Genomic DNA, 14510 nt, shown 5'->3' on the forward strand with positions numbered 1-14510 from the left:
AGGATCCAAATATGAATAATCAATCCTCATCTCAAAAATTAAGTATTTTTATTTTCATATCAATTTTGAACCTTGATTTTCTGAGCATTTAATTCTTATGACTTCTGAATGAACTGATCTTGTAGCTTTCGAGCCAAAATCAAAGTGTAGTATCTGTTTTAACACTGCACTTAAATTCTTTTGTTCTCAGTTAGTGGAGGAGAAATCCTTCATTACTGACAATTTTAATTTTTGTTCCTTTTCTTACCATTAAAAACGATCCTGGTGTCTAACTCTGCCCTCGTGGGAGTTTTATTTATTTATTTTTTTTTTTTACATGGAGGTCACCACTTATCAAGGCCCGGAAGCCACTCGGGGATAAGGGTTATTGCGTGTACAGTAATCAATGGGATAGTATCGTAGTAATCGTTAGTATTGGAGATTTGATAAAGTGTCTTACTTAAGGGGGCGGTTCATCAGGAATTTGTTTATGTTGGACTTGAAGACATCCAAGTTGTAGTCAGGTGGGAAACAGGCAAACGGAAGAGTTCCACAGGCGTGCACTTCTAAGAAAGAAGCTTTGTTCATGGAATCTACGTTTTAGTTTTGGCACAGATAAAGAGTGGGGGAAATTTTTGACAGTGGTTTCAGCTACACGGGTGTTTATCGTGAAAGATTGGCGAGGGGGGGGCAGAGATTGGAGCTCAGACGAGCAGTTGCCATGGAAGTAACGATACAACAAAGACAGGCTCGCAACATCTCTTCTGTGGGAGAGAGGTTGTAGAGAAGAGAAAAGGGCATCCCCCACTAAGCCACAAAGTCTATTTTGTACTCTGTCAAGGCAGGATAGGCTGTTTTTAGCAGTTCCTGTCCAGATGTGGCAGCAGTACTCCATCCTTGGACGTACTTGGCTTTTATATAGATAGAGAATTGCATCAGCAGTGAGATATCTTCTGGAGCGGTAGAAGGATCCTACCAGTAGTTCAAATATTCCAAACTAACAAAGTCTCCTATTCTGCAGACATAAAAAGTATGCACACATATTAAACAAACAAAAAAAAATAGGTATAATATACTCACTGTACAACATTGTTGTGTGATAATTCTTTAAGTAAGGAGATCTCTCTTATTGCTGTACTCGGCACACCTTCAGTCTCTCTGGAAAAAAAAAAAAAAAAATCATTGCTTACATTTAACAAAATGTTTCTCATATTTCATCAATAAAAAAAAAATAAAAAATAAAAAAATGGGATTTTGATGCCATCAGCCAGAAGCGAAATCGAAAGTGAAACTTGCATCAATGAAGTTAGTAACTGAACGCTTTTACCGATGTGGCCATGATTACGCAGATGCTATGATATCACAAATTTAACTATTTAACACGAAAGAAAGTATCAAGGATTTGCGCATGTTCAGCTTGCAAATTGCCTTGAAAGGCAGGTTTTTATCTGCCCTCCCCCGCCTCAAAGAAAACAATATTTCAACATGAAATAATGCACAATTTTTTTCCCATTCTTTGATATATTTTGTCCTAGAGATCACTCTTTCTTACGATGTGCTTCAGCGAGTCATATCTTTTATTTGTGGGTCAATTTTTAAAAGAATTACATTGCTGGAAAGAGAATAGAATAAGCATTCCGATGAAGTTAATTTATTTTTCTTTTATGCGTTCAATGGTTTTATGCTCCAAGTTAAAAATGAAAAAAAAAACGGTAAAAAATAACAGCAAAAAAAGGAAACTTTTTTCAATGTTTACATTTCATATGTTACATTTGGATACATATATGCGGGGTCAAATTTGACTGGATATGGCTGAAATTTTACAGGCTATATAAGCATAGAAGTCCATCTCTACTAGACTTTGCTTCCTGTGGTCGTAAAAATATAAATCAAAGTTACGACCGAGCAAAGTTGACAAAGAATATTTCAAAATTGATAAGATAAATCTGTATGTATCATCCATTTTTATATAGATAATAGTTTCAGAATTATTTTCATGTATATGTAAATATTTGATAATTATTAATTGCGCGGAAATTTCTTTAAAATGTTATCTTTTATAGAAATTCAAATCTGCTTAACAGGGATACTGCTCACTATGCGCTCAGCTAACTAAAGTCAGCGCATTAACAAGTGTCATTGTATTTTTTTTTAAATAAAAAAGCTGTTTTTTTCTGCTTGCAAAACGAAAGCAGAAAAATCAGTTTTATTTTTTATTCTACGTTTGTCAATTTAAAATTATTTTCAAGTTTTTCAAATTAGATTTCCAAACAATACTACTTTGTTGCTTTTAACGCTTTTAGTACACATGTACTAAAAGCGTTAAAAAACAAAATGTACTAAGTGGGAAAAAAAACAAAAATCTATCTATCTATATATTTATAAAAGTGAACGTGTCTCTGTGTGTGTGTGTGTGTGTGTGTGTGTGTGTGTACATTTCCCTACTTTTTAGTCTACAAATCTGGAAAAATTTTGTTTATTTATAATTTCCGGACTATTGTTCTTATTTTGGAAAATCTATGGTGATCGGTTTTTGGCCAGAAATTTATCTGTTAAGGGGTCAAAGTTTAACGATTTGACCTTTGAGAACTCTACCAAACTCCTCCGACAATTTTGGGTCTAAGCACTTGAAATTAGGTTCCTTGGACATGGATCTAACTTAATAACTTGATTTGAACCCAAAACAATAAATGTTAAGGGGGTCAAAAAAGGGGTCAAAAAAGGGGTCAAAGTTTTTAAATTGACCTCTGCAGTCTCTTCCAATTTTTGGTCTAAACATTTGAAATTTTACATAAAGGGTATTCAGAGATAGGGCAAGCTTTTTCATTGGTTTGGGTCGAAAATTTTTAGTTACCAATATGTGAATGTATGTATGTACCTATGTTTGCATGTCTGGCTAAAACTTTCGACAGAGGCGACGGATTTTACCAAGATCAGTATCATTTTAAAGTTCGACCTTTCATACGACAAATATCGAAAAATTGGCTAAAAACATTCATATCTTTACCTTCAACTAGGCAATTGGGGCACTTTTTTCGCCAATATTTTTTAAAGTTATCCTCTCCTTTAGATTGTCTAGCCTTAATTTTAAAAAATGTCGCTTCCGGTTTGGCGGTGGTCGTAACAGCATAGAGGTCAGGTTTTTACCCAGTTCTTTTCCTCCTTCGCAGAACGGGTTCGATCCTGCCTTCCTACTATCACTTTTTTTTTTTTTTGGTTCAACAGACACATCCAAACACCCGGGCAACACCTGGGTGAAATGTTAGTAGTTAAATATTTAGAGATTTATAAAGAACCGGAATTAGGAATTTAGTACAGAATCGGTAATTGTATCGGAACCAGGGAAAAATATCAGAATCATTCCATCACTAAAAAATTGCTGCACGACAAAATTACTAAGAGCCCCTTTCTCACACCATTACAACAATGGCCATCTATATATATAAAAGTGAAAATGTGTGTATGTATGTTTGCTTTTTCTGTGTGTCCAAGAAAAGCTTTTTTCCGAGAAGCGCTCGTTCGGCTCACAACTTCTTAAAACTTTTTATATCACATATAAATCATAATATCTCCGAGTTAACAACGGAGCTCGCCTCTCCATTTAATTTGCTCCACTTCGGGAAGATAAATATTCAACAGTTTTCGCTCGCCGCATGTGGATTAGGCTTTTTCCTATAATAAAAGCAACACTAATTCTGGCGGTATTTTTCCGGTCGCCATCGCTGGAAATGTCCGAAAGCAATCAGCTTTGATCAATGTGGAAATATTTTCTTTATATCAGACAATTGCTATTCAAATTTGACAAGGGGAGCTGATCTCCCCCCCTCATAAGATCTTGAGAAAATAAAAAAAACCCGCAGTCAAAGTTGACATCATTAAGTCATTAAAACGTGTACTTCAAATTCTAAATAGTTAAATAAATTCAAACGTGTTTCTGTTAGTATTTCGTGGTGGCCCAATGGTTAACATCGTACGTTGTTTTTTCACACTTTAATTTCCAACTTTGCCTCAAGGGTTCGGGTTCGACCCCCATACTTACCTACCTAAACTTTTTTTTTATTTTAACCGATCCAATTTCGCCGTCGATGTCGTCTTAGCTCAGTTGCTTGGAGGGCGGCGTCATTATCTAAAGGTTTTGAGTTCGAATCGTGGTGTGAGATGTCTTTTTTTTCCGATTTTTTTAATTTTAATATTGAAATAAGGTTATTTAAGCCATTTTTAATGTGTTTTTTTTTTGGTTTTTATTTTTCAGATTTTTTAAAGAAGTTTTAACGTTCGTTTTTCAGTTTTCTTTTTCCATCACATTCGCGTTTTTAGAGCACTGCCTCATTATCTAAAGGTTTTGGGTTCAAATCGTGGTGTGAGATGTCTTTTTTTTTATTTTTTAAATTTTAATATTGAAACAGGGTTCTTTAAGCCATTTTTCACATGTTTTTTGGGGGGAGGATTATTTTTAAGATTTTTTTAACAAAGTTTTAACGTTCATTTTTCTGTTTCACGTTTTCTTTTTTTGTTTTTCCCATTTTTACATTTAAGTTTTTTTGTGTTTTTTTTCGATTTTTTAAAGTTTTAACATTTATTTTATATAAAATATTTAATAATTTACTATTTAATATTTAAAAATATTTACTTTGCATGTTCTTTTTTTTATTAACACCCCCATCCCTGCCTGAGCACACACCTTTAAACACCCGAGCAACGCCGGGTACTCCCCCCCCCCCCGCTAGTCTATTTATAAAAGCGAAAATATGTGTGTGTGTGTGTGTGCATTTTCGTGTATGTCTAAGAAAGGGTTCTTTCCGAGAACCGATCAGTTGCCTCACAACTTCTTAAAACTTCTTATATCGCACCTAAATGATAATATCTACGAGTTAACAACCGGGGTCGCCTGTCTATTTAATTTGCCCGATTTTGAAAAGATAAATATTCAACAATTTTCGATCGCCGCATGTGTATTAAGCTTTTTCCTATAATAATAAAAGTGAAACGGAACTTAAGACATCGTTCCCAGTGTGATCGCCGGGAAGGTCCAAAAGCAATCAGCTTTGATCAATGTGGAGTTTCTACTTATATCAGACAATTGCTATTCAATTTGGACAATCCCCTTGTTATGGGGAGCTGGTTTCCCCCCCAACATCTTGGGGGGAAAAAAAAAATTAAAGAAAGCGTTCCCGCAGTAAATAAAATACTACCTCGCAGTCAAAGTTGACCTCATTAAGTCATTAAAACGGGCACCTGCCAATTTTAAATACTTAAATAAATTCAAACGTGTTTCCGTTAGTATTTCGTGGTGGCTCAGTGGTTAAGCCGCACGTTTTTTTTCACACTTTAATTTCCAACTTTGCCTCAAGGGTTCAGGTTCGATCCTTCATACATACCTACCTAAACTTTTTTTTTAAACCCCCCCACCTCCCGACACAAACACCCAGGTGACCACACACACACACCTCCAAACACCCGCTAGTCTTCTATATACATAAAAGCGAAAATGTTTGTGTGTGTGTGTGTGTGTGTGTGTGTATGTCTCACAAAAACTTTCGACACGGGCCACGGATTTTCGCCACATAGGTATCATTTTAAAGCTCCAACCTTTGCTCAACAAATATTGAAAAATTGGCCAAAAACATTAATTCCTTCACCCTAAACTGGGCCCTTTTCTACAAGGAGGGAGCAAAAAAAAATTGTTTCTTCATTTTCTCTTCTCTTGCTACTACGACAATGACGTCATGTTTGACCTAGAAAATGTCGACGTTAATTTAAACCACCTGCAAGTGTTTTTAAAGGTTTAATTTTATCCATTATTAAGTGTATGTCTCTTTGGCGTAGGGGTAACAAGTCGGGTATTTTTTTTTTCCACCTTAGCCTCGATGCTTCAGATTCGAGCCTGTCTTTCTACCTAAACTTTTTTTTCCTCTTTTACACCTCCAAACACCCGGGCAACGCCGGGTACACCCCGCTAGTCTATTATAATGATATTTGAAAATGAGGTCACAAAAGGAACGTTACTCTCCTATTCTTGTCCAGGGTTGCCAGATTGATCTTTTTTAAAGCCAAATTTTTCGAATTTGATCTTTTTTAAAGCCAAATTTGGCCTTCAAACATTGTACCTGGTCTTTGTTGCCAAGCATAACAAATGGACTAAGGAATGGACTAAGCAGAAGATTGTATAGATCAAGAGTTTGTTTTTAATTGCTTTTTTTTTTATATATTTTAATTTTCCTAAAATTATACCCACTGTGTGTTTGCATTTCTCACCTGTACACGAGTTACATTTATTTACTACTAGATGACATACCCAGAGTTACCCGGTATTAAATGTAACATTAAATTTCTTTTAAAAAAAATTAAGTAAAAAAAAAAAAACAGAAAGAAACCGAGACATGTGCAAGCAAGTAATGTTTTTTCCTAAACAGTTCACGTCTTCTAAGTAAAAAGAAAAAATACTCAAGCTGAGATCAAAACTTAAAAACAGCAAGTCAAGTACAATAACCATTAGACCAGCTTACCAATCTTTCGTGAAACAGTTAACAGATAAAAATCCGACGACACACTTTTATTGCAGATGCAAAACCAATTAAAAAAGTTTTCCACATGTGTGAACATCCTATATACCAAATTTCAAGTCTGTAGATCAAAAATTTGTTGAGTATATAGGTTGAGAAGTGTCCTCTCACACACTTTTATAGAATATATAGATTAATCGCATATTTATTGAAATAAATGTGATCAAAGTAATTTTGAAGCATTTTAACTACCAGATTAAAAGTCATTTAAACTGGCTTTAAAATTTTTAATTAATCATTTGATTAAAATTTTTAATTAATCGTTTGATTAAAATTTTTAATTAATCGTTTGATCAAAATTTTTAATTAATCGTTTGATCAAAATTTTTAATTAATCATTTGATCAAAATTTTTAATTAATCATTTGATTAAATTTTTTAATTAATCATTTGATCAAAATTTTTAATTAATCATTTGATCAAAATTTTTAATTAATCATTTGATCAAAATTTTTAATTAATCATTTGATCAAAATTTTTAATTAATCATTTGATTAAATTTTTTAATTAATCATTTGATTAAATTTTTTAATTAATCATTTGATTAAATTTTTTAATTAATCATTTGATTAAATTTTTTAATTAATCATTTGATTAAAAAATTTTAATTAATCATTTGATTAAATTTTTTAATTAATCATTTGATTAAAATTTTTAATTAATCATTTGATTAAATTTTTTAATTAATCATTTGATTAAAATTTTTAATTAATCATTTGATTAAATTTTTAATTAATCATTTGATTAAAAATTTTAATTAATCATTTGATTAAAAAAATTTTAAGGAGAATTGAAAGCAGGCCTTGGATTTTATTGTTGATAGTTTTCCTTATTTTCTCCTTTAGTCCTCACATTCAATGAGCAATGTTTCTGCCAAAGGGGGAAGAATTGCTGTTTCCTGGGTCGGAATATATTCATCTAAAGCTTATCTTGTTGGCTACTTTTTGACCTTATCTATTTACATCTAGTTTGTTACTTTAGTAGTTTAGTTTAGTACTTTAGTAGTTTGTTACTTTAGTAGTTTAGTTAGTTACTTTAGTAACTAACTTTTAGTTACTTTAGTTTAGTTTGTTACTTTAGTAGTTTAGTTAGTTACTTTTTGACCTTATCTATTTACATCTTGTTTGTGGTAATTTCCATTAAAAAAAAAATGGTGAAAAAAAAAATCTAAATATACAACAAATAAATGTTATCAAAGGCAAGATAATTTACACTTCTTCCTACTTTGATAAGTTTTGTGTTTTAACTTATTTTAAATCGTTTATTTACTCTGAAACAGAAATAGTGTCAAGTCTGTTTTGTTAAGACAGAAAAAAATTAAAGCCTAATCGCTCAAAAATCCAAAATTAAACAATACTGGTAGACATTACAGCTTTCGTTAAGAGTCGCACTTTGTTTACAAAGCTATACAACATCAAATAAATCTTTAGATACAAATGACCAAAACTGTATAAAATGTACATTTTTTTTTTTAAAGAAAATATAAAAATAGAAGTTTTATTCAAACAGTTTTTATTTGAACTTTTATAATAAAATTATAGCCTTTATTATAAAAATGTTTATGCACTGTTTTTTTTTGTTTTTTTTTTCTAATCAAACAAAAAGAAAAAAATAGTTCATAAATATTTTTTATAACAGTTATATTTTTATGTTAAAAAAAATTACTAACACCTGATGTTTGATTAAAAAAAAAAAAAAACGTTCATAAGCATTTTTATTATAAATGTTGTTATAAAAGTTCAAATAAAGACTGAATAAAACTTCTAAAAAAAAAAAAAAAAATAAAATAAAATAAAATAAAAATAAAGTTACATTATATAACAGTGTTGATCATCCGTACCTTAAAATTTTTCTGACGCCACTTCCGCCAAATGGCTTTGTAAACAAAGTGTGATTCTTAACAAAAGCAAACATTACATTTTTGCACAATTGGTGAAATTTATTGGATTAATTTTCGATTTTTGAACGATCATCAAGGGTCCAAATGGCTATGACAAAACCGCCATTTTTTTTTTTTTCCATTCGGTCTTAGACGTGACACTATTTTCGTTTTTAAGTAAATAAATGCTTTAAAATAACGTTTCTGAATTTTTGAGATGAGGATTAGTCACTCGTATTATTTGGATTAATCAGACTACTAGGTGTGTCAAAATTTTTTTTTGGGGGGGGGGGGGGATTTTTGACACCCTTAACACAAAACTGCAAATAAAATATACAAAACTCGTAATTTCTTTTTTTTTAAAGTGGGTTGTTTAATTTCTTTATGAAATATACTTCCAAAATAAACTATGAAATATTTTTTATTTTTTTTAAAATGTGCTTACAAAGTGCATGCACGCGCTCATGCAGCCATTTTTTCCTACATAATGAAATGAATTGAATTTTATGAGTTAAATTTTTTTCAATTTAAAAATCTATCAAAATTTTTCTATTGGTTCAATTTTTAAGAGATTTTCAGGTTTAATGTGAAATTTTATGCTCTTTCCAATAAACTGAATATAATATTCTATACAAACGTTTTTTTTTTTAAATTCACCCCACCATTTTGAAATGTCTATTTAAAAGTAAATAATTTTTCACCTAAGATTTATATATCACAAATTGAAGATAAAAGATCAAGAAATAAAATAATCTAATTTAAAACAAAAACAAAAGAATTTACCTGTAAAGTTAAAAGTCTAAAACTTTGTTTAAAAAAAAAAAAAAACACGATTTTTTTGTTTTTTTAAGTTAAAATCACATTTTGAAAATATTGTCTTGTAAAAATTCGACACATTAATTTTCTATTTCATTCAATGTTTTTTTTTAGATTTTTGAAAAAAAAAAAATTCATTGCATAAAGAAGAAATAAAATATTTTAAATCAAAAACTCATGTAATTTTTTAAGAGAATTAAAAAAAAAAATAAATAAATAAATAAAAAAATGGAAAATTTGTCGGCAGGTTTTTTTTTAAAAAGTAAACTTTGATGAGTGAAATGTGATCATTTTCAAGTACGGTGACCCATATTTGACTAATTTGATTGTTGACAGTAACCACATGTCAGAAATTCAAAGGGGAGATAAGACACATATCAGTACTTCAAGTTTTGTTTCTTTATATAGTTACTACTGGGAAATATATTTGGTCTAATGTGTTATTTTTTACGTTTTTGAAATAATTATGGTGCTTTTCGGCCTCTATATTTGTCAACTGGAAGAAAGGGAGGCAACTCCGCTCTGTGACTACATGTTATTAGATTTTAAAATTGCGGTCTTTTCTGATGCTTGCTTAAAAAATTTTTATTTAAAAAGTACATGGAATATAAAATATAAATATGGACAAATTCTTATAAATGACGAATGGAAGCACCCATTGATTAGTATTTTTTATAGGTAAGTGATTTTTTGGAATTTATATATATTTATTATAATTGGAGTAAGTTAAAATTCGTTGAATTTCTTGAAATCTTTTTTAAAGAAAACCAATTAAAAAAAAATATTGCATATTTTTCTATTAAACCTTTTATTATTTTAAAATTTGGTCTTTCCTTCTTTCATTGAAAAAAAAAAATTAGGCTTTAAATTAAATTTTTCAAGTAGTTATAAGCTTCGAAATATAGTGAGTCTAATTATTCAGATTTTTATCACTCATTTTTAATGGCGACATCTGACACTGCTATCGGACTACTGTTCTCATCTTCAGTGCCAATTTCACAACGTTTCGGTCGATGTAACCTCCGACCTTCTTCAGGTGTCTTGTCACACCTGGGAATGTTTCTGTCGAATTTGGAAATTTGGACAATTTAAAACGCAACCCTTTACTTACTTCACGGGTTCACATCAGATAACATGCTCTTTGTTCCGTCAGGCATGACTGGATAGAGGTGTAGTATTGGGAATCCAGCTTAAATGCTATCTAGGTAATTGTAGAAATAGTAAGCTATGGAGGTATATTTTCGATTCCCATCAGTGAGTTTAGTGGGGTCACAGAAGGTTAGATTTGACATCCGTCAAACTCAAGTCACCTTTTGTCAACCTAGTTAGATGCACCGGAAATTAGGGGTGATGTGCACCAGAAATTAGGGGTAACAGGAATTGTGGTCGTAGGTTTCCGGTTGGTGACCACATGGGGGAGTTGGTCTTGGACTGCAGATGAAGCAGACATGACATTAGGGTCTCTCCTCCAACAACCATGGGTTCGAGACATAGGCTTGCCTTTTTTAATAAAACAAATTGAAGCTTCAATCCATCTCGTGTTATCGATCCATCTGCAGCAGTAAGTACCACTCCCCATGAGATGGAGCCAGCGACAAGATATCATCCGATGGACAAGGCAAGCAGGTATGTACACATTATATATTTGTACCTTAAAAGATAGTAAAAAGCAATCGTAAAAAAGAACGATTAGCAAAGTAAATAAATTAGAAGGACGCAAACAGAATCTTTAACAGAGGTCCTTGGTCCTAATTGTATTTTTCGGTTGCCTACACCAAGAATTGAACCTTCAACCTTAAGGAGAATTTTTTCTAAGTACGCTAACCAACCACAGGTTCTTGCAAACTTAGGGGAAATATATTTTTAAAAATAAAAGTCAAACAGAAAAAAAGAAAAGAAAAACAAGTTTCAATGCACTTAATGGAAGTGCTCTCTGATCTACTAAAAATATCTGGGCAGCCCTGTCGGCATTTCCCAGTATGAGCGCCTCAGGCGACTAGCAGTAAACTAGTCCTTTTTACAGCTTCCTAAAAAAAAAATTAAAAAAAAAAAAAATTATGACTTAGTTAATAATGTTTAATATATATAATTATTAAAACTATACGAAATTGAAAGTTTAATTTTGGCAAAACATCAAAAGATATTTGCTAAAAGTAAATGCGATTTTTTAAGCCTGTAAAAAACAAAAATAACATTTAAGATTTAAAAAAGAAAAAAAAAAGCAAAAAATATGAAAGGAACTTTTTTCTTTTTTGACTCGTATTTTTTTTTTATATTTCTCCTAAGTTTAAAACAAAAAAAAAAGAAAAAGAAAAACTTGTCTATTATTTACCAAAATGTTTAACAGAAAAATAATCATTCGTCTGTCTAAATCTAAATTGATTGCTTTTCGTTTTTGACAAGAATGCCGAAAAAAAAAAAAAAATTCCTGAAGGTTGAAGGTTCAATTCTCAGTGTGGGCGACACTCAAAAATACTATTGCGAATTACTTAGGACCTCTATCCAGTCATGGCTGACGAAACGAGAGCATGCTACCCCTCCTCCTCCTGTGCCCTGTGAAGTACATATTCCAGAGTTCGACAAGATACCCATGAAGAAGGTCGGAGGTTAGACGACCGAAACGTTGTGAAAATAACACTCAAGAGAGAACAGTAGTCTGATGAATCCAAGCCACAAAAAAAAAGGTACTTGCGCACTTTTGCCACCGTACTGAAATAATAACGTTATTTCGAAAGCCATTCTTAATATGGTGATGGGTGGGGAGTGGGGAGGGTGTTTTGTAACTATTCTGTGCTTCCACCCAACAATTTAATAAAAAAAATAAATAAATAAAAAAATAAAGATATCGTGAAGTTTGAATTTAACCTGGAAAAAAAAACTTTAAAAATAGCGCGGTGGCAAAAAGTGCACAAGCACCAAAAACTACTTATCCGGGTAGAAGAGAAACTTATCTTGCCTTTGGTAACATTTATTTGTTGTATATTTGTTTTTTTTTTTTTGTTTTTTTGTTTTTTGTTGCCACTTTTTCGTACCTGTCTTTTGTAAAACAAACTCAAATTGCTACTTACTCAGAATACGGATCGTACTGAAATAACGTCTGCATTTGTTTACATCAGCTGACATGTTTGCTTGCTTGACAATGAATGCCCTGGAAAAGTTCCTTCTGATTAATGTTTGTTTACCAGTTTTAAATATACTAGCGAACTTGTTTGGAGAGGGAGGGGATCAGACTTAAAGAATATTTTCAAATTGGTAAGCATTCATCAGAAGTGACTTTTCCAGGGCATTCATCGGAAAGCACAAATATCAGCTGACGTAAATGTAAACACAGACAGAACTTGATTCTAACCAACGTTATTATTTTAGAACCCATTCTTAACTATTCTGTACTTTCACCTAACAATTTAAATTCAATTGTGGCAATTCGGAATCGTAACTCATTATTTCAAGGGAGGTAAATCTATTTTAAAGTTGTTGAACAAAATTTTATTTTCTTACAATTACTTACTTTGTTTAAGAAAATTTTATATAGTTTTTAAATAACATAAAAACTGTAACATTAAATGAATTGTAAGAAAAAACATTTTTCTTACAATTCTTAGTAAAATAGTTACCTCCCTTAGAACAATGAGTTAAGATTCCGAATTGCCTAAATTGTTGCGTAATTAAATTTAATACAGAAAAAATGCTGTAAAAATTAAATTTCACTTAAAGGACTTGTCTATAAAATTAGTACAGTCCGTATTCCACAGAATTATCTTTTTTTTTTTTGTTTGTTTTTTTTTTTGTTTGTTTTTTTTTTTTTTGCGCTTCTACACTGTTGGGATAAAATTTCAGAAATCATAAAACTGAATTTCACATGAAAATAACAGTATTTACTTATTCCTCGTATTTTTAAGATGATTATATCCAAAAATTACGAAAATCGATAATCTAGAAAATTATTTATTAAAGAAAACAGAAAAAAAATAGAATTTGATGAAAACAATCGTAAAGACAGCGAAGAGAGTTCAAAAGGGAGGTAATTTTATGTTTCGATTTAAACATTATGGCGGCAATTGTTCACCTGATAACACGATTAAAGTTGTTTTTGTAAAAAACTAGTCATATTTAGGTAATTTCGACTGCATAATTTGGAAGCTACCATTGTAACTTATTGGAATTGACAAAAAAAAAATCCGTTGAAAGTATTTTTTTTATTTGAAAACTCCATTTATCGACTACAAAATCTCGTCGCAATAGTGTAGAAGCGCCTTTTTAATATTAAAAAAAACTGGTGCTTCTACAGAATTTGAACCAAAGATGTTTTTAGTTTAACCAAAGAAAATAAAAAAACAGTTGTGTTCAAATTCTGTAAAAGTACTAATCAATATTCAAAATAAATTAAATTTTATATGAAATAAAATAAAAGATTTTATTCAAATAATTTTAATAGGACATTTAAGTTTAACATATTTCCTTTTAAATTTTAAAAGTTTAACAAACTTTTTTCAACTTCTTGAAATATTTTTCCATGTTAATTTAATTTTATTTAAAATCCATAACGTTAAACTTTTTTTAATCAATTTTTAATATACTTTCTTCGCCCATTTATTGCCTTTTATGAACTTTTCAAAATTCAAGTCCAAACATTTTTATTAATTTATCCATACTTACGCGTCAAGTCGTATCTTTTTCAAGGCGACATATTTTCCACTATCCTTATCGCGAGCTTTATAAACAACTCCATAAGTTCCTTCGCCGATTTTCTCAACCTTCTGGAACTTGTCCATGTTGTCTGCAACATAAAATTCCAGCCACCCTGGACGAAAGATTGCCACAAATGTAAAAGTTACCAAAAGGCGTCACACAACAAATACTAACACCATACACATACAATGATATTTCGCGCGAAAAATTACGTACGCTTCGAAAAGACGACAAGGTGACAAATACCTTCTTTTTTTTTTTTTTTTAGATACTTATTTTTATTAATAAATGACACATTTAATTGTTTCCGCTATTAAGAAGAAATATTTATGCATAATTTATATAACATTTATTTAAAAAAAAAAAAAGCTATCTAAAAGTACCTTTAAAAGTTATGATGACGTCACAGTCATACAAAAAAACTTTAATGTAATTTCTCAAATAAATTTTTTAAAATATATTCTTTAATTCAATGAATATTGTTTATTTCCTATTTTAAATGATATATTTGTTTTATTGTCTATAATTTATATAAGTTTAAAGAAAAAACAACTTGTTATTAATAATTAGTTTCGAATCTATGCC

At 30.7% G+C, this 14510-nt stretch overlaps 1 protein-coding gene across 1 annotated transcript in view; it reads right to left on the bottom strand.

The window, feature by feature from the left end:
• The window catches only part of LOC145259794 (cyclin-dependent kinase 2-like), a 95451-nt gene extending 81297 nt beyond the window's left edge, over nucleotides 1–14154 (bottom strand). The window contains exons 1-2 of the mRNA XM_080117559.1: nucleotides 13893–14154; nucleotides 1060–1137 (exon numbers count right to left, since the gene is read on the bottom strand). Coding sequence (XP_079973685.1) covers nucleotides 1060–1137; nucleotides 13893–14008 — 194 coding nt within the window. The 5' untranslated portion in view covers nucleotides 14009–14154. The remainder of the gene's footprint in view (nucleotides 1–1059; nucleotides 1138–13892) is intronic.
• Between the last annotated feature and the right edge of the window lie 356 nt (nucleotides 14155–14510).

The sequence above is a fragment of the Euprymna scolopes genome, chromosome 35 (genome assembly GCF_053919585.1).
Source record: "Euprymna scolopes isolate OS-2025 chromosome 35, ASM5391958v1, whole genome shotgun sequence".
Taxonomy (NCBI): domain Eukaryota; kingdom Metazoa; phylum Mollusca; class Cephalopoda; order Sepiida; family Sepiolidae; genus Euprymna; species Euprymna scolopes.